The 20,655-nt window shown below is 34.8% G+C and overlaps 1 protein-coding gene across 2 annotated transcripts in view; it reads left to right on the forward strand.

Moving 5' to 3' along the window:
- PARP8 (poly(ADP-ribose) polymerase family member 8) overlaps nucleotides 1–20,655 on the forward strand; it is a 174,794-nt gene that overhangs the window by 150,337 nt on the left and 3,802 nt on the right. For both annotated transcript variants that reach the window (XM_064375965.1, XM_021670207.2), the window contains exons 17-26: nucleotides 1,402–1,527; nucleotides 2,540–2,605; nucleotides 5,400–5,467; nucleotides 7,251–7,299; nucleotides 8,394–8,506; nucleotides 8,738–8,810; nucleotides 10,391–10,460; nucleotides 13,050–13,123; nucleotides 14,443–14,512; nucleotides 15,389–15,473. In XM_064375965.1, coding sequence (XP_064232035.1) covers nucleotides 1,402–1,527; nucleotides 2,540–2,605; nucleotides 5,400–5,467; nucleotides 7,251–7,299; nucleotides 8,394–8,506; nucleotides 8,738–8,810; nucleotides 10,391–10,460; nucleotides 13,050–13,123; nucleotides 14,443–14,512; nucleotides 15,389–15,473 — 794 coding nt within the window. The remainder of the gene's footprint in view (nucleotides 1–1,401; nucleotides 1,528–2,539; nucleotides 2,606–5,399; nucleotides 5,468–7,250; nucleotides 7,300–8,393; nucleotides 8,507–8,737; nucleotides 8,811–10,390; nucleotides 10,461–13,049; nucleotides 13,124–14,442; nucleotides 14,513–15,388; nucleotides 15,474–20,655) is intronic.

A 20,655-nucleotide genomic window follows, 5' to 3' on the forward strand; every position in this document is an offset into this window, starting at 1 on the left:
TTAGAGAACAGATAATGCTGAAAACAATCTGTATTGGGGTTAATGTGCATCTCTAGGGTAGAAGGAATGTGAGTGTGGGAGAGGAAAACAAAAAGGAGGGTGTTATTATGTCCTTATTATGTTTATTGCTTGGAACATAACCTCACATATATATATATTGTATGCATATATTTATATACACACACATAAATAGTGAGTCAGGAACATTTTTCTGAGTGTGCCTTGTGGATACGCATGTCTGTGTACTCAGGGCATGTTATGTCTGGTGCCTTGTGTGTTGATTGCTAATTATTTTAGGTCACTGGAAATTCTGGATGCTGTGATTGGGTGGGTGTGTTTTGTGAGTACCCATGCAACATAGTGAGCCCTATGTTATTAGATCACAATACTCATCTCTTCAAAGCAGGGTAATAAAAAATTAGCCCATTCTTAACTGTGCATTTTTTGAATGCCTGTCTAAAAACTGTTTAGAAATAGCTTTCCTTTTAAAGATACATGTATATATATTTAAAGTCTGCTGCTTCCTCATTAAGTCACTTGTATTCACACTGTAGATAAGTCTGTTCAGGCTAACTCCCATTATTTAGACAGTATCAGTTTTCTTTATTAGGTATCCAGAATGTATTTTTTTGAGGACTGGAAAGGGGAGCTATGCTTTAAGACTGCTATGTAGTACTACCTCTTAGTAGATTGTGCAGAAGAATCATAGGATAACACAGGAATCTAGCCATTGTCTTTAGCCAATCAAAGGTCATTGGCGGCATCTGACAGAGGAGAATAGGAAGAGGTCAGATGATGTCAGGCAGTTTGCTTCCTGGAGCATGCCAAAGTCTTTTCCTGCACATGGGGCTTCCTTCACCTGCTACAGTTTCTCCCCAGATGGCCACATGTCTCCTTCCTGGACCCCACACAAGTCTCTGTTGAGATTTACCACCTTTCCTAGCCACTCTAAAACAGTGCCCCCTTCTGCATTGTTCTCTAGTGTCTACTTTAATTTTTTATAACATTTGACAATACCAGAAATCCTACTGAATCATCTCTTGTTTAACTGATACTTTATTGTGTATCTTCTCCCTTAGAATGTAAAGTTCACCAGAGCAGGGACTTGTCTGTCTTGTGCCTTGTCTTACCATAGGGCCTAGAACAATGCTAGCATATAATGTGTGCCCTTGAAAATGAGATACTAACTTGTGAGTAATGAGAGGCAGCACATGTTTGTTATTTTAAATTGATGGTCAAGTTTGGCCAAATGTGGTCTCAAGTCTTGAATTACTCATTTGAGAGATTGGTAGTAGCCCTGGTTCCTCCTCATTAACTTCTGCTACCTTGAGAGGGAGACACAATGGCAAAGCACTGGATGAAACTTGAAGAGTAGTAACTGTCTTATGTGTATATTTCAAGGTGGTAGATCTACTAGTATCCATGTGTAGGTCTGCGTTGGAATCTCCTAGAAAAGTTGTGATTTTCGAGCCATATCCTTCTGTGGTAGATCCTAATGATCCTCAGATGTTGGCCTTCAACCCCAGGGTAAGTTGTTATCCTGGCACATCAATCACAAAATTTTCTTACAACAAAATTGAGATTGTAGTCTCATTAGGTTTCCTCTTTCTATTGAAATCTCTATCTCATCAAGCATATTCATGACTATTTTAATTTCATCATATCTTTTTGGGGATTTGACTTATATAAACTCATTTTCATTTTAAAGATCATGGGTAAAGGGACAAGTTTTCCTTTCTTTTCTGCATTCTCACTTCAACCCTCCTTTCCTCTTTCCCTTCTTACCCCCCAGCTATCTGAAGGTTAGTGAAAGTTTAATTCATATTGTTAATGGACATGCCTTTCTTAAGGGAGCAATTTTATAAATGTTCCTGAAGATAAGGCAGAATCCTTTTGAAATTACAAAACTTTCAAATTGCCTAAGAGCTAAAATTGCCTTAGTTTCTATTACTACTCAGCTTGAAATAATTTTATAGAAACAACTGTGTAAAATTTTCTTAGAAGAACTTTCTTCTTCATAAATGGCAACAGTGCACATATTTAGATCTTGCTTGAAAACAAATTGTCAGCTACATGACTGTATGCTATCATTTGTACACTCTCAGCCATACTCTTTTGTTAACAATATTCCAATCAAAAGAAAATAAAAGCAAATGTGTGAGATTTGAAGTGGGTTTTTGTATTTTAGAAGGATTCTATGTTGACTTTATTCATTATGGTTTAGTGTTTTAGTAGTGAAAACCTGAATCAGGAGCCCCATAACTTTTTTATGTTTCTAGATTTTTCTTCCATGGCTAAATATGATCTTGTATACTTATAGAAGGATTGGCATTATTTTCTCTGTTTCTTCCCTCTGACTCAAGTCCTTGAGCCATCTTACTATAGTCTTCCCTCTTATGTACACAAAACCGTAATTGCTTTCAAATTGACGCCATTGGAAAATTCACATATGAAACTAATATATTTCTCTAGTGATATGTAGACTTGGAACAACTTATAAGCAAATGCTGTTTTTTGACATCACTTTTTCATTAAACAGAAAAAGAACTATGATCGAGTAATGAAAGCACTGGATAGCATAACTTCTATCAGAGAAATGACACAAGTAAGTATGTCATCTGGTCTTGTACAGTAGTATATTTTTAAAATGTCTGAGAGTTCTAGCTATGTAGTGAAATGTAGACTTTTCTATTGTATTGGGTATAATTAAAATCATTTCAAAATCTGTGCTATATTGAGATGTTTTAATTAAATCACACCAGTGTATTATCATGTAACACTGTGACTTTAGGAAAGTAAGTGGATAATTATAAGATAATTATACTTATCAAACTCAGGCAAGAGCCTTGGGTACATGTAGATATGTCGGGATATTTTAAGGCAAAGGTTAAATCTGGTACCATCTTCTTAGACTATCAGTTTTAATTGATGGTAGCAATTTCAAAACATTATTTGAGTATTAAAATAAAATCAGAAATGTTTTTTAAAATGGAAATTTTCCATAAATATTTTATATAACACAGAATCCCAAAACCACTTTGGAAGATGCCAGACTGCCGTAGAGTATGGGTTTATGTTTTTGGTCATTGAGGGAGGCTTTGGTAGAAAAGTTTGATGAGGAAGGATTGGGGTTTGTTATGAAAATCTTACACACCCCTGGGCTATAATCAAGCACTTGGAAAAGCACACACCGTTGAATTATTAAGGCCCTTCCACTGCCAAAGACTTGGAGAGAGGTTTAAAACTCATCATTGTAAGTAGAAATTAATAATCCAAGATTAACAACACACATTATGTGTGCAGCTTGCATGTAGTGGTTTCAAGGCTTGCATTGACCTAGAGACCCTTGCAGGCTTATAATGAGTATTACCCTGGGTCCTTTATTTTCTCTGGGGAGGGAATCCTGGGACCCTCCTGTCCCAGTGCTCAGTAAGCTTTCTCTCCTCCCACTACCAACCTCCAGAGTCATCTCTACTCCTCTGTAGGAAGACAAGATTCAAAAAGTACATTTTTGCATTTCCATTTTGATTCTTGATTCTTTTGATCATCATTTATTCATGTAGTCAAATATTCATTCATTCACTCAATAAATAATGTGTGTCTGGCAAATAGTAAACAAGAGATCCTTTAATTCACAGATGCTATTATTTGCTTTAAAAACCACCTTCCCTTCGGGTTGTTTTTCTATGTCAGTACCTTTCTGTATTATCTGAATTCTTTCTCAGACAAGCACTCCTTATTTGTATAGGGAAAGAAAACAATAAAATGCATTTCCACTTAGGAGAAAAAAAGAACATATTGCAATATCTTACGCAAAGTTATATAAACATTTTTAGTCATGAAAAAGACTTTGGTAGAACGTATTTATACTATACCCTAGACCCTGATTATTCTTGGATTTAAAAATAGCTACCAACTCTGACTCTGGAATCAGCTCTCTGCCAAAAACTGCTTTCTTTATTCTGGGTCATGTGTAAGCTATTTTAATAGGAGGCAATGTAGACGACTGAGCATCAGCCTAGGAAGTTAGAGGCCAACATTGTATAACTGACTTGTCAATGAATGTGGCCTGTGACCTTGGCGAGTTGCTTAATTGCTTGGTGCTTCACTGTCAAGGTGGAAATAGTACTGCTGCACCCTCTTTCAGTGTGTACTTCATAGGGATGCTCTCTTTGACAGGGTTTATCTTGTCAAATTCTTCAAACCTTGCTGAATAAATACAACATTATACTGTGCTGTTTTCTAGAATGTACTGTCCTGTACATAGCCCTAAATTGTCACAGAGAGATTGCTCTTTGTTTTGTGAAATGGTTTTCTGGGTAAATCCCATTAAACACTTTTTAGAGAAGGGTTTATCTTAGGTAAATTGTGCCCAATTTTTTTTTTTTTTTTTTTTGAGACGGAGTCTTGCTCTTGTTACCCAGTCTGGAGTGCAATGGCGCGATCTCGGCTCACCGCAACCTCCGCCTCCTGGGTTCAAGCAATTCTCCTGCCTCAGCCTCCTGAGTAGCTGGGATTACAGGCATGCGCCACCATGCCCAGCTAATTTTTTGTATTTTTAGTAGAGACGGGGTTTCACCATGTTGACCAGGATGGTCTCGATCTCTTGACCTCGTGATCCACCCGCCTCGGCCTCCCAAAGTGCTGGGATTACAGGCGTGAGCCACCACGCCCGGCCTGTGCCCAATTTTTTAATGTAAAGATCTATACCTAAGTCTGGACCTTCAGATATGAGCAAGAGTGTAGCTCTCACAAGCTTTGCTTTAATACTAGTTATCAGTTAAAACGGTCATTGTCAAAGAGAATCTTTACAGGACACTAGTAAAGGTGGCAAGGCAGATTTATTCAGAGCACTGCAGTAGGGGAGAGAGACTGCAGCATAAACTGAACTCAACTCCAGGTTTTTAAAGGTAGAGGAGAGGAAGCAAAAGGGGCTACAAGTAAGCGAAAAGGCAAGGAAAAGAAGATGGGACTAGGAGAGTTATGTAAAAATGGAAAGTTACAGAAGGGGATAAGTGGAGAATTACCAAAAATGGTTTGGTAAAGTGGACTGGTACAATATACATTTTGTGGTTTGGCTGCATCGTGTTTTCTTGAGCAGAAACTCAACAGGGCACTGGAGAGTGGTCATCTTTAGAGACATAGCCTAGTGTAAATGGAAGCCAGACTAGAATCTGGACAAGTCTTTTAACACAGTGTTTGGGCAAGTCATTTTTGTGGCATGGAAGCTCATAGTTCCCATCATCTTGGGAGAAAAGGCTACAGTAATTGTTGTTCCCATGTTAAGTCCACAGATTTTTAAATCTTACTGGATTAGGCATATTGTTCTGATTTTCCTGTTGTAAAAAGGGAAAAAGGAATTTTTATGAAAAATCAAAAGTATAATGACTTTTTTTCAGGCACCTTATCTGGAAATCAAGAAGCAGATGGATAAACAGGACCCCCTTGCTCATCCCTTACTGCAATGGTATAAAATTTTAGTTTTCATCTTAATGAAGACAGCATCCTTTTCTACTGCTTGCTTTAAGAGAAAAAAAAAAAAAGCCTGTCTTACAAACTCTGCAGTGCTGCAGTTCTACAAGCTTATGAGACCTGGTGATTTTACAGCCTGAGAGTCCTTAATGACTCTCACTTTAATTAAATCTTATACATCACAAGGAGAGGAGAATGCTGTCACACGCACTACCCGGGATAAATAGTGCATTTGACAGCAGTTTGCCTATAGTTTTAAAAGATGTGATTAACTAGATTATGTGGCAAAGGCATTTTGGTTCATTTAATTTTCTAGTTGAGTGAGGACTAAGTGATCAAACTCGGTGTTTCACCCTTTATTATTGAAATCTTTCTAATCTAAAGTAAATGTTTTTTATATGTTGCTCCCTTAACAAGGGCAGTATAAATATGATTAACTCTTTGCTTGCTCACTGCAGAAGATGCATAGTTTCAGAGTGAGCCAAGTGATGGATATAGTGTTAGCCCAGCATGAATTCTAGAAGGAGAGCCAGACTATGAAGAGGAAAAGTGGTTTGAGAAGTCACCTTGCTGTGGCGCCCATTCCAAATAATTTGCCCTCTTCTATTTCAAATAATTTCTCCTCTTGTTTCTCATTTGCAAAATGAAGACACTAGTTTCTACTCAGCATTCCTTATATGGATTTTATACACATGTCTCTTTGAAGTAACTTTGAAAACTCCAACTCCATGAGATTTGCCACACAGAATGCAAATGTAAGGCTTGTAAGAGATTGATATGAATGAGCACTTATTCCATGCTGTGACCGGGAAGTTTTAAAAAACATGTAAAGGTGGGCAGAGGCAAAAGAACCTGGCTTCCTCAAGATTCTGATTACTTAACTTTCACTTCATTAAAATTTTGTAATACATATTTAGTTTAGCTTAACAAGATTATAACAAAAATTAGATATAGAAGCCTTCCCTCTTTGTATATGTTGTGATCTGTTACTAAATTCTGATACGTTAAGTAAAATAACACTAAATCTCCATTGTAACCTTTAAGTTTTTCTCATTGTTACATTCAGATTGAAGGTAAAATTGCAATATCTAGTTGCTTTCTTTTTTTCCTTAAAGTCAGACGATTAACTTTTAATTCTGGTGATCGTTTCCTTCAGCTTGTTAGTCACTCTTTTTTCCAAGATAAAGAGAGTCTACCAAAACTTGGCGTACTCTTCCCTACATATTATTTTAGGTGCTGAAAGTATAAAGCAGTTCCTTTCAGATACTTGAATTTATTTTTTTTCAATTGCAGTGTCTACGTATGTTGGATTTTTATATATAAACCACTGTATATATCAGCTCAAAGAGATCCTCAAATATTTAAAGAAATGAGAACTTATCCTTAATTTAAACAATGTAAGAGAGGAATAAAAGAAGCAGATCCATGAATCACTCGCTCGTCTTTGTATTTGGATTATCATTATTTGAAAATACATTCGGAAATGTTCAAATGTTCATTTTGCTGATACTCGAGGTTGTGCTTATTAAAAGCTATGTCTTAGGTTTTAGGAAACTACTTCCTAGTGTATTCTCTCAGATTAAAATATTACCTTTTTTGTTATATAAGCTCTTTAAATTGTTTCAAGAAGCAAACCTAAATTATGCAACTAAATGAAATTATTTCTAAGTTTAGTTTATGGAAGAGCAAAAGTAAGTTTTAATCACTTGCCAGCTAAGAAAAAGGACTTTAAATATATTTGGCATATGTTTGTGACTAATGGATCATTTTAATTTCAGGGTGATATCAAGTAATAGGTCACATATTGTGAAACTGCCAGTTAACAGGGTAAGTTGTTTCTTTATGTATGCATACAGAAATGGGAGAAGTACTTATCGTTTGGGAGAAGTAGCCTCGCGATTTTTAGGCAGCCTCTCCAAGAACTGAATAAAACCAGGTTAAATCTAATTATTTAGTTTGAAATAGCCATTTGTTCACTAGCTCCAAGCCTTTCCAAGATAACAAATTCATCTTCAGGCTGTTTCAAGTAAATAAAAACATCGATATGAAGTCATTTAGTCATTCCACAAGCAATAGAAAAATGTTATATGGAGACTGATCAGAAGGAAGTTAATGTGCTTTGTAATCACTGTCAGTTTCATGTTGGCACATTTCCACTTTTCTATAGCTGAGAAGCTATTGACCTCAGCTTACTAATCAGACTAGTAAGCTTAAAAAATAATAATTTGTAAAAAGCTATTAGACTCTGAATTTCAGTTCTGATCATCACCTAAGAACTGTATTAAAAATCTCATTTTCGCCATCTATGAGTCTCTAAATGTAAGATTCCTATGTGCTATTTTCCTGTATAACTATATTCCTTAGAAGATGTCATCAAGCTATTAATCCAAAAGATTCTGCTTTTCATTTCTTTCCATGACCAAGGGGGAGACTATATTTGAATGTAGGCAAAAATTCCCAATTTTATAAATATATGTAAATAAAGCATAATAAGAATTTTTGCAGTTTATAAACTTTCCTGCTTAGCAAACTCCAGAATATTTCCCCAGTTGAATAGCTATTATATACTTAGGGACTCAATAATAAGTCTTAAAAGAAATGTAATTAAGAAGGCAGATCTGCTTAAATATGATTGCATACTGTATTCCAGAGCTAAATATAAATGACTTTGGATTGTCTGTTTCCTATTCCTTTCCCATTAGCCCAAAGAATTATTCTTCGTATTTGTAATTCCGTGTGACTTACGATTTATGTCAAGTTTTAAAAAAACTTATACAAATTAGCTTGCTAATGTGGTTAGTGTAAAATTACTATAGTTTGAAAGTGGGTAACTCTTAAACCAATAAAATTTGCAATTGTCTTCAGCCTGAATACATGTTAAGTTTTACATGTTTTTGTTTGTTGTTATTTTAAAATGGCAGCAATTGAAGTTTATGCACACTCCACATCAGTTCCTTCTTCTCAGCAGTCCACCAGCCAAAGAATCCAATTTTAGAGCTGCTAAAAAACTCTTTGGAAGCACCTTTGCATTTCAGTGAGTAAGGCTTAATGTTAATGGGGGTGTGCTCCACCCAGTTTTCCAGAAATGTATGGGGAAGATATCACTGACTTTCAGTAAAAAGTCATTCATGTTGAATAGCCAACTACATAATACTCGATTTGGCAATCCAGAACCTTCAGAAGGCGTCATGACTTGTTATGTTGCGACCCACTTTGAAGATAACTAATTTTCTGGTTTTGCTTTTTCCTTTCCATTTTTTTTTAGTGGCTCACACATTGAAAACTGGCACTCCATCCTGAGGAATGGTCTGGTTGTTGCTTCTAATACACGATTGCAGGTAAATTTTCTGAATGCTTTAATAAGACCTCATTCTTCTTCAGAATTGAGATTCAGTAAGCAACTCTGTTGTTGGGTTTTTACTTGCCAAAGAGGAAGTATGTGAGCTTTAAAACATTATATGGAATTTTTCGTAGGCATACTAGAACTGAAGCAGAAGTCATCTATACACGATGATCTAAACCCAAAATGGATCATACAATGAAAAGAAAGAGAAAGGCTGGTCGCAGTGGCTCACACCTATAATCTCAGCACTTTGGGAGGCTGAGGCAAGCAGATCACTCGAGGCCAGGGTTCGAAACCAGCTTGGCCAACATGGCAAAATCCTGTCTCTACTAAAAATACAAAAAAAAAAAATTTAACCAGGTGTGGTAGTGCATGCCTGTAATCCAAGCTACTTTGGAGGCTGAGGCAAGAGAATAATTTGAACCCAGGAGGCAAAGGCAAAGGTGACAGTGAGCTGAGATCATACCACTGTACCTCAGCCTGGACAACAGAGCAAGACTGTCTCAAAAAAAAAAAAAAGGGAAAAGAAAGGAAAGAGAGTTTAATTTCTTATGAGGAAATAGTAAAGCAAATCACACTTCTAACTTAAGTGGAAAAACATTATCATGCACAAAGTAAAATCATACAGACATTCTGTCTCTTAATTCAACGTACATTTCTTGAGTACTAGGCCTCCATATGAATGCTTTTAGAGAATAAAATGTAGAAATAAGTGAAGTCGAGATTGGATACTAGAGAGCCATCTGATACCTGCCTTTGCGCCTCCAAGACAGTACTTGGTGTTAATAGCATATCGTGGCTGTCATCTTCATCTATATTTATGCCTTTCATCCTGCAGATTTCACTTCACTCTCATGCAGCTGAATTTGTTTGCATCTGACAGCATAGGACGTAAGGAAATGAGATGCTTAACTCAGTCACTGGAGCCAGATCTCATATTACGACGACATTTTAGATGATTCAATTAAATGTTAAACATTAAATGCATTTAGTATTCAGTTCATACTAATAGCATGTGAGGGCTCAGGATATAGAGATAATAAGAAAGAAGTTTAGTTGTTCTGAGCAGTTTCTTAGACCAGTTGAAGGGTTTCAGTTAATGAAACTTATGTAACTTAAAAAATGTAACAAAGGATAAGAACAGGATGACAGATAGTGTTATTTAATGAAAATCTGAGCAGGTCACTTTGTTTATACACCAATATATAAATCCTAATCAAAATGCCTTACTGTGTCTTTCAGACCAAATTTAGTTTCTAAAATTTTAGTTCTATTAAAGTAAAGGCCTACTAGTATACTTTATAATAAGTGTAATAAGTGACTGTCTTTATTACTGGTAGGATGGAAAACATTTAGTAAGAATCTTTTTCCTCTAGATATCATTTTTCATATATAAACTGAGTTTTAAGCACAAGGATATTAGTACTATTTTCAAATGAGACCTTGGAATAGAAGCTCTATCATTTTTTTCTAAGACTGAATGTTCTGACATGAAAATGACTGCCTTCTTTTGTCAAATATTAACATTTAAACCGTGGACAGACCTCTCTCTCTCTCCCACTCTTCTCATCTTAGCTCCATGGTGCAATGTATGGAAGTGGAATCTATCTTAGTCCAATGTCAAGCATATCATTTGGTTACTCAGGTAATCCTGTATTTCATTTCTTACTTCAAATTTGTTAGGTTTTAATTTTCTTATCGTTTATACTCCATGCACAGCTTTCTATTGTGCCTTATTAGGTATATTTTTATTAAATTTATTTGCTAAATATCAAGAGCAAAAACAAAGCTCAATGTCAAGTGTATAAGGTGGAATATATGTTTTGTCAATTAAAAGATATTTTATTTAATATTTCTTACATTTATTCCTTCCACAAATGAATATTGAGACTGTATTATATGCAAAGCATTACGTAGGGCACTGAGAAGTACACGTACATAATAACTTTAAGTGTAATTCTACATCATGCTAATTTCTTATCTTTGAATTATTATATTGTCTATAAAGAAGTTTTGAACATTATGGAAACATTAGAAGTAGAAAAACACCCTCAAAATCACCTTTCTTTTTAACAACTTCTTGTATATATGGTGAGATTGTAGGAAAAAATACTTTGGAATAAATTGAAAGCTTGTGCTTCGAAGGAGCCTGGTGAGTTCAAAATACAGAAAGAATGATCACCGAATTGTTAGCATTAGTTATCCCTGGTGGAGTTTGTGATGTTTTCTTCTTTGCACTTTAACATTTTTGGAATATTTTATAATGATCAGTATGATTTATATAACAACTTACCTATTCTAGTTTAAATATAAAATAATTATGCTCATTGTAGAGATTCAAGCTACACAGAATTTTTGAAGAGCAAATGAAAATTTTCTCCACTACAGCTTCAGTGTTCTGTGTATTTTCCTTCATACTTTTAAGTGGTTTTATATACATATAACTGCATATGTAATTAGTTTTGCTTGTGTGCTTGTATGTGTGTGTGTGAGATTATACAATCACATTATATGTATAGGAGATATCATTCACATGGTGCCTGAATGGTAAGCCTTAATATCCTCATGTTATAGGAAAGGATACTTAGAGATCTGATAACTAGCTGAACATTAATGAGAACTACCTAATTCATTTACCAAAGTTCATGTTCTTCCAACCATAACAAGTTTTTTCTCAGTGATAGGAAACTTGGAATGCTTAAAACTGGATTTATAATTAGAAATGCTAAAAGAAAACAGGAACATTGATAAATGCTAAAATACTTATGAAAAGAAAACTTTAAAAAATTAGAAGGTTGCATGTTAACGAAAAAAGAAAAATTGGGATAAAAACTGTATGAAAAATTAAAATATAATTATTTAAGTAATAACTATTGTTGTTCAACAAAGCACCCTAACCTTAGGGCAAAATAACAACTTCATTATGGTCATAGATTCTTTGGGTCAGGAATCTGGGGTGGGACCTGGCTCGGTGATTCTTTAGCCTCTTGAAGTATCAGCTGAGCGGCACTCAACTGATGGATGGACTACACTGGCAGGTCTGAGACAGCCTGACTCATACTCAGGAGTTGGAGAATTAGACTCCATCTCTTGCAAAAAAATACTGTTGCAGTGATCTCTGAAAATATGATATGCCAAAATAACACTAAGAAAATAAAAACCAGAAAGTGTAAAATACTTTAGAGATAGGAAATGGAATAACAAAGAAGAAATTGATTAAAATCAGACTCTAAATCTTGCTAAAACAGTACAAAATAAAAAGCTAAGAAATCAGCTTAAATAAATAAATACCTCCTCAGCATAAAGAAAAAACACAGCAAATTATCAAAGTATTGTGCTTTTCTGCTTTTTATACTGGTATATAGACACCTTTGATGGGTACACGGAAAGAATCGAGGAAAGGTATAAACTGTGTGAATGGATGTAAAAATTTGTCTGTGTATATGTGCTTTTGTCTGGAGAGGGAGCACATAAGGTTTGTCAAATTCTTGAAGGGCTCTTGATCTGAAACAAATGTAAGAGTCACTACAGTAAGATGATGTAGCATCTGTAGTTGATTTTGAAGGCTGAAAATGGTAGAGGTAGGAGAACAGGACAGCTTCTCTGCATATGTACCCTTTGCTTTTTGGTCAGAATTGTGTTTGAAATGCAAGGTCTTCTCCTCAACCTATCCCCATCCACCCCTGGACCTTTTTGGAAGGCCTGGAAAAGTTGAATACTTTGCAAATTTGTAAACAGGCTTTTCCCCATCTTATTAAGCCATTTACTGAAACAACTACAAAAATCAACACCTGTCTTAACTTCTGGTTTAATAATAGATGAATACTTTCTAAAAAAAGTATAGATACAAATCTACCTATTATAAAACAAATATGTATTTTAGTTCTGCTTTTCTGATTTATCCACAGTAAGAAATTATGGCATTTACAGAGTAAGCTAAGATTTGTGACTATCACAGACAAAAAAACTTAATATAATTTGTCTCAATGAAAAGGAATATTAAATTCTAATTAGAATTTTTAAGTTATATTAATTTTATGCAGAAGAATTTTTATTCTTGCTTTCAATGCAAGAAAAATAGACTCAGGTGCTAAGGGCACAGCCCTTTGTTACTGTCTCTAGCCTGATGTGATCAAACTTTAGCTAGAATGGAACTTTTCATAGTAGGTGGATTGTACTTTGAGCTGCATCAGACAGCTTTGTCCCTAAATTATTATTTTGCTGATGTTTTCAGGGATGAACAAGAAACAGAAAGTGTCGGCCAAGGACGAGCCAGCTTCGAGCAGTAAAAGCAGCAATGCATCACAGGTGTTGTAATGACTTGAGTGACTGCTTATGATTAGTGAACTGTGGCCTCATTAGCCAGCAGAACTTGGAAAAATAGGCTTTTTAAGTCTGCAAAATTATTTCATGTGTTCATTACTTATAAAGGAATAAAACTCACTCTGAGATGCAATAACTGAATTACCTCCACATGATGATTATTCAACAGGTATTTATTTATCTCCCACTGTAATAGCAGTGATACTCCTAGACAGTAGAATACAGTGATGGCCAAAAGTAGACACGTATTCCAGTTCTCTTGTAGCCTACGTTCTACTGAGGAGTATAAATAAATAAAATAAGTATTTAGATAGATAGAATGCTAGATATTATTTATATTATATAAATATATCTATAATAAATATATATAGATGTTATTTAAATATATAATATACAAATAATATATATTTATATTATATAAATATACATATATAAATATATATAGATATATATAAATATATATAGATATTATATTATATTCTTCTAGAATGCTAGAAGAAAAATAAATCAGGGACAGAAGACATTTAATGCCGTCAAGTGGAAGAGGGATCTGGGATGAATGTTGAATGGGATGGTCAGGAAAGGATATTCTAAGAAGGTGACATTTGAGTCAAGACCTACAGACGAGTGCATGAGTCATGTGCCTCTCTAGGAGAAAGAACATTCTGGGCAGAGAGTAGAATGACCATCAATCCCATGTTTTTTCAAAGAAAGCAGGTATATTCTGGGCAAATTAAAAATTCATCTGGTAAATAATGTGACTTTAAATTTTTAAAAAAGAGTATAGCTAATGTAATATCTGAAAACAAAAACATCCCAGTTTTTCCACATGAGATGTTCCTGAAACCTCTGTGACCTAGTAGATGATGGTATTAAAACATGGATTGGTTTGGGATAGTTAGATGATCTGAAGTAATTGATTTAGATGTTTGAAACGATCATGCAAATTTAATTTTGTTTACCTTGAAACAAAGAGGCCAAGCTTTTAGTAAAAATAATTTTTATTTTAGTAAAAATAATTATAATTCTATGTTGTGAGGTTATTGAACCCTAATTTACATTTTTCAGTTCACTCATCTTAAGAATAATTTAGTAATGGTTATGTGCAGAAATTAAATGAGACAACAAAAATAGTTTAACAGTAAGAGAATGCAAGGAAATTGATGCTGGTCTAAATAGGCCTTTTTTTCCCCCCAGAGCCATCTCAGTGACTATTATTTTTTTAATGATGAACAGTTAGTTTTTTTTACTATAGTGTTCCATTCTGACTCTAAGTTTTAATTTTTTTTTTTTTTGAAATTTAGTCACAGAAAAAAGGACAGCAATCTCAATTCTTGCAAAGCCGTAACTTAAAATGCATAGCCTTATGTGAAGGTAAGTTGAAAATTTTACAAACCTCGTAGTGTTAGTTCCTAGCTCATCTATAATTAAGAATATAAGTATATTTACAGAGTGCTTATAGTGGATTAGGGAAAGCATTAATCCTTGTGACCATCTCAGAGGGCACAAATGCAAAAATGGATACAGTGGAGATCATAAAGGTTCAAACCAAATTGCAGAATTGGCAAGAATTCAGACAGTGATATATTTTATTTCTGGCAGATGATTCCAGAATGGTAATTATGTCTTTCTGATCAAGTAATGCTTGTCTCTTTAGTTAATGTGCTACCTTCCTCTTAAAGTTGGTATTTGAATATATGATATGATGAAAAATGTGAAAGATGAACCAAGCACTGAGGAGATAACCTATTAGGTCTTCCTGTTCCTACACTGAAATTACTATTTTATTCTGTACTTAGGACAGAAAAATTGATGGGTGATTTGCAAGATCATATACCTTTCTTTGTTCTTGCTTTAAAATATGACTGGCTAAAAATTTATTTTTTCTTTTTGTGTTAGGAATTTTAGTAGCTACTGTCAACTGTCTTAAGTTTTCAACACACAGTGGTTATGAAGGACATGAACTTGCTGTCTACATAGTTCTTAAGTCAAGACCTATCTTCTTTTTGTAATACTTAGATGAGTTCCTTTTGTTATACCAGTTGTTATTTAAATTATAAAGTTGTTACATGGCCTTTCACTGTTTTTAATCTATATTTCTTGATAGACAGTAAGGTTAAACAACTTTTGTGTTTTCATTAGTGCTTGTATTTTTGCTTTAGATTTCAAAGAGGAGGGATATATTAAGTTGGAATGGACTAGGATTCCTTTAGAATAAAGTGGTTCTTCACTTTTTTTTTCCACTTATAGTGATCACCTCACCCGACCTGCACAAACATGGAGAGATATGGGTTGTCCCCAATACTGACCATGTCTGCACACGTTTCTTTTTCGTGTAAGTGTAAATGCTCAAATTTATATATTTGTATATTACCGTCTTTGCCACAAATGGGTTAGTGGTGACTGAATTATTGTTCGGTCTCTTTAGCTGACAAGATATAACAGGTAATTGATTTTAACAGCAACTAATATTTTTGTTTTATTTTCAATAAAACATTAAAAAAATCTAAACAATGGTCAAATGCTATTAACTTAGAAGAGCTGATGAAAAACAGCTATTAACTTAGAACTAAAGAAAAACATCATCTTGGCCAGGTGCAGTGGCTCATGCCTGTAATCCCAGCACTTTGGGAGGCCAAGGCAGGTGGATCACATGAGGTCAGGAGTTTGAGACCAGGCTGGCTAACATGGTGAAACCCCGTCTTTACTAAAAATATAAAAATTACGGGGGCATGGTGGTCCATGCCTGTAGTCCCAGCTACTCGGGAGGATGAGGCAGGAGAAGAGCTTGAACCCAAGAGGTGGAGGTTTCAGTAAGCCAAGATAGTACCACTGCACTCCAGCCTGGGTGACGGAGGGAGAATCTGTCTCAAAAAAAAAGAAGAAAAAACAAGAAAAGAAAAACATCATCTCTGTCTCTCTAGCCATCTCTCTGTGTGTATGTATACATGTATATATACACATACATACATATACTTTTATTTTAAAAATGTAGAACTGGGATGAAGAACACAATCATGAAAAAGTCTTCCTATAAAAGATTGATCTACATTCCATATAATATGGGCTGGCAGTGCAGTACATTTTGATGTGGGTTTTTTTGGCACGGCTGTGTCATAAGAGCTACATTAAAATATAAAAGCATTATTTTTCATTCCTAAATAATGAGTGCAATAGACCAGTCTAGTTTTCACTCTACCCTTGGCTTCCAGCCCTTTTCCCGTGCTTTTCACACCTTATCCATGATCTTGTCACAGAAAGGATTTCAGGGAAGAATTGAGCGTATCTGTTTTGTACTTTACGTCATTTTCTTAAAAGAAGCTGAAAAATTGCTTCTTAAGATTGCTTCAGTATACTGCGTATCCCTAAAACCCTGCACATTCAGCATTGGATCTGTTGGCTTGTTGACAGACTATTCCCAGTGAAACTTATGAGCTGCCTGGTTTTCTTTTGGATTATTTAAAAACTGTGATGGTTCTTATGATAGATATTTACTGGCTATAGATTTCTTTCTTAACAGTGAGGCAGCAGTGAGTATAGTAGAAAGAGCCCTGCTTTTGATTAGATAGTTTGAATCCTGGCTGAATAGTAATTAGTAAAGTGATATTGCCTAGATGTATAACCCATCTAAGCTTCATCAGTAAAATGATAATAATATTTATCATTTCTGTATAATAATTTCTGTAATAACAATTTCTGTATCAGTCAGAATCCAACAGGAAACAGATGACCCATGAAAAATAATTTTGTGTCATCCACAATTAGATTATTTACAAGGATATGGTTATAGGGAAACCGCTGGTCCTGTGTAGTAACCTGGATCTATTAGCACCAGAGCTGTTATACATTCCCAGGTACAAAAGGACACAGGCAGGAAGCAGTCCTGCTGGGAAGCTCCATTGGCCAAACCCTGCCAGAAGCTAGAGAACAGTGTAGCTTATTGAGAAAGTCCTTACAGGTCAGGCTCCTGGGGCAGAAGGACTCCAAGAGAATCCTGGGGGCTCCTAGAGAAGCTGTCTGCACACAGTGCCTTTAAAGGTTATTAAGAGGATTAATTTAGCACAATGCAGGTCTTGGCTACTGAAAAGATCATTAAATATCTTTTTCTCCCTTCTTTCTTAACTATCTTGATTGTTATCCACTGTTAGATGCTTGGCCTTCCAAAAAGGAACCTTCAGTCACGAATTTATTTCATTGAGAAATCTTGAGATTTTGACAGAAAAGTAACTCCAGAGTCCTTTTTTTAGCCTGTCATTGAATCAGTTCATTTACTCCTGCATCCTGCTAAAATGCAAATTAATCAAGCTAAATAAACAACCTTCGATATTTAAATAGACAGTACCATTTTTAGTATTATCTCTTTTGAACTTTTAGATAAATTATACATAAAGCCTATCTGTAGGGATGTAAGTGTTCCGGGGATGTTTACTGGAGAAAAGCATTTCTGTATTTCATAAGCAAAAATTGAGGATAAATCATAAGAAGAAAAGAGAAGTACACTCAGATACTTCCTAAATAATCTAAGGAGAAATATCATATTAAGATAATTTTCATTGCTTTATAAACACAAATGAGATTTCATCCTTTTTCTCTGAGACTCATTAAGGAAAATTGATAAATTCAAAACACATCAGAAGGAGAATCTATCCACTCATTAATGTACATTCTAATTACAACTATCAGTTTCTTTCTCTGTAAAAGACATGATCGCAGAGTTCTACTAGTGGGGAACCTCCCTAGTGCATGGTAACGCCTAGAAAAAGAATAAATCAATGAGAATGAAGATAAGACAAAAACTCAAATTCTTTTCTTTTTATTTTAATTTTTGATAAATTGGTGATCCTGGATGTTAGAAGCTTTGCCTAATGACTAGGATTTGAGTTAATGTGGTTATCTTTTTTTAAAAATCTGTTATCAGGTAAAAATATTAAAAATTAAAATAACTCCCATGCTAACCTGATTTCCGCAGTTGAGATGATAAAACAGTCACATAATATACTAATCACATGTTTTCCAACAAGTAAATAACACAAAATGAGAGAAAAATTGGAGGGAAATTTTAGGGAACAGGCTGGTGTATCAAAAAAATGAAAGTAAAATTTAAAGGAAGATATCAATTTAAAAAAAAGGCAAGAGGAGAATTAGAAGTTCAAAAAATTTTTGTTGCAAAATTCCAAAATGAAGAAATTTAATTAAATATAAGTGCTCCAGGCAAAATGTAATAGTTCAGATGTTATAAAGAGATCCAAGCCAATTCCTAGTTTCTGGAAACTGTGAGTAAAGCTTGATTACATGACTAACCTTGAAATGCATGTGTACTAGGACATTAAGACCCATATGTAGAAATAAAGAAGCTGTTTTCAAAAGGTTTGGAGATGTGAATGTAAGAATGCATAAAATACTCACGTTATAACTGTTTGGTGAGTATTTGCCCTCGAAAAGCCTACTAATACCTTAAAACCAGTATACAAATAGAAACCCATTATTTAAATTCCCTGGCCAACATCTCATCTTCTCCAATCTTTGCAGTAATTTTATACATCAAAGAGACTTGAAACCCGAGCTGTAGTTTTCCATTTCTTTTTCCTTGCTCACCATAGTCATCAATTCCCAAGTTTATCTTTTCACAATTTTCTCCCAATGCCTTTATTCCCATGGATATGTTATTCTCTCCCACAGAGGACATCAAAAGGTTATTAGTTCTCTCTGTTTCTAATTTCTTCATCACTCTCAACCTCTTTTGTGCGATGCAAGATTTGTTAAACATTACCATTATTACACTAGTGATAAACCTCTTTAGTATTCAGAAATTGAAGATAAGCAAAAAAGGGAGAAAATGTCCCATATTATCCCCACTTAGAGTTAACTCGGATTAATCTTTTGTTGTACAGCCTACGTTCCTATGCTAATAAAATTCTAAGATCATACTATTTATACCATATTCATTTTCCTAAAGCAGTGTTGTGATTATTCTTTGCCCATACAGGCTGCTAGTTAAATAAAAACATGGCATTCTGCAACATATAGAGCTCATTTTACCTTACTTCAATTAAATGCACAAAGCACTGACTAAGTGAAATTATTATCCAAGCTCTTTTCTTTATTTTTTATTTATGTATTTATTTATTTATTTATTTATTTGAGATGGAGTAATCCCAGCACTTTGGGAGGCCGAGGCGGGTGGATCATGAGGTCAAGAGATCAAGACCATCCTGGTCAACATGGTGAAACCCCGTCTCTACTAAAAATACAAAAAAAAAAAAAAAATTAGCTGGGCGTGGTGGCGCGTGCCTGTAATCCCAGCTACTCAGGAGGCTGAGGCAGGAGAATTGCCTGAACCCAGGAGACGGAGGTTGCGGTGAGCCAAGATCATGCCATTGCACTCCAGCCTAGGTAACAAGAGCAAAACTCCATCTCAAAAAAAAGGAAAATGGAAGAGAGATGGCTTGGTGATTAATTGGTGTTAGGCACAGAGAAAGGCCAGGAATGACTAAAGGTTTTGTGTTGCTGTGTGAGGATATATCAAATTGAGATATGAATAGAATAAAAAGGAGCAGTCCTAGGGTCAAAAAATAAGGGCTTTGATATACTGAATTTGTGTTATCTGTAGGAAAGTTATGTAGAGAGAAAAATCTAAGGATAGGAGGTAGGTTTTAGGAATTAGCATGTGGGTGATAGTTAAAACTTGGAAGGGGCTGAAATAATTGAGTTTGCGTATCATGAGAAGAGAGAAAACGGAGGTGTGATTCATGTATAAAACCATCACCAAAATGAAAGGCCAAGGAAGAGGATGCAATAAAAGTGATTGAGAATTAATCTCAGTAACAGAGCACTTACTGTCCTGAGAAAATACTTGTAATTGGGCTGTGTACCACATATCCCATTCTTTTTCTTAGGGTAATATTTTACCATGAGGTGTCATTTCCATGTATATGTACATTGAAGCTTACTAAGTATATCTGAAACCACAAACTTACAGGGTAAGAGTTAGCCAAATAGACAACCTTGGGTCATTTAGTTAAGAATTTAGACTTGGTACAAATGCAATTATCACTTGATGTTGAAGCAGTGGATTATGTAAGGACCTAGGTTCTCTTTGCTGTATGTCATCTTTTCATTTTCCTATATTGTGCTATTTCAGGAAAAGATAGTGGCTAGTATTAATCTTTGAGACACTGTGCTTATATCCCTGGTTATCTGTTTTCAAGTAATTACCACTTTTCTAAAGCTTCGGTCTTGAAGCCATTTTTATGAAGTAAAATTAATTTGTCATTTGTTCCCCTCTGAATATGATCATGAGAGCTTGAAAATTCATTCTTAGGAAATTCTTATTGCCCAAGTAAGTTTATTTGAGAAAAATGAATTATCATCTAAAATGTAATTATTTCTTTTTAAAGAACTTAGTAATTGCTGTTCTTTAATATTATATTTTCCCTTCTACTGCTGAAGTAAACTTAGCAGGCCTGCATTCTTCTGTGAAGTTCCAGCATAAATAAGAATAGGTTACAGTCAGACTA

The sequence above is a fragment of the Aotus nancymaae genome, unplaced genomic scaffold, assembly GCF_030222135.1.
Source record: "Aotus nancymaae isolate 86718 unplaced genomic scaffold, 86718_ANA_hifiasm-v0.15.2.pri h1tg000014l, whole genome shotgun sequence".
Taxonomy (NCBI): Eukaryota; Metazoa; Chordata; class Mammalia; order Primates; family Aotidae; genus Aotus; species Aotus nancymaae.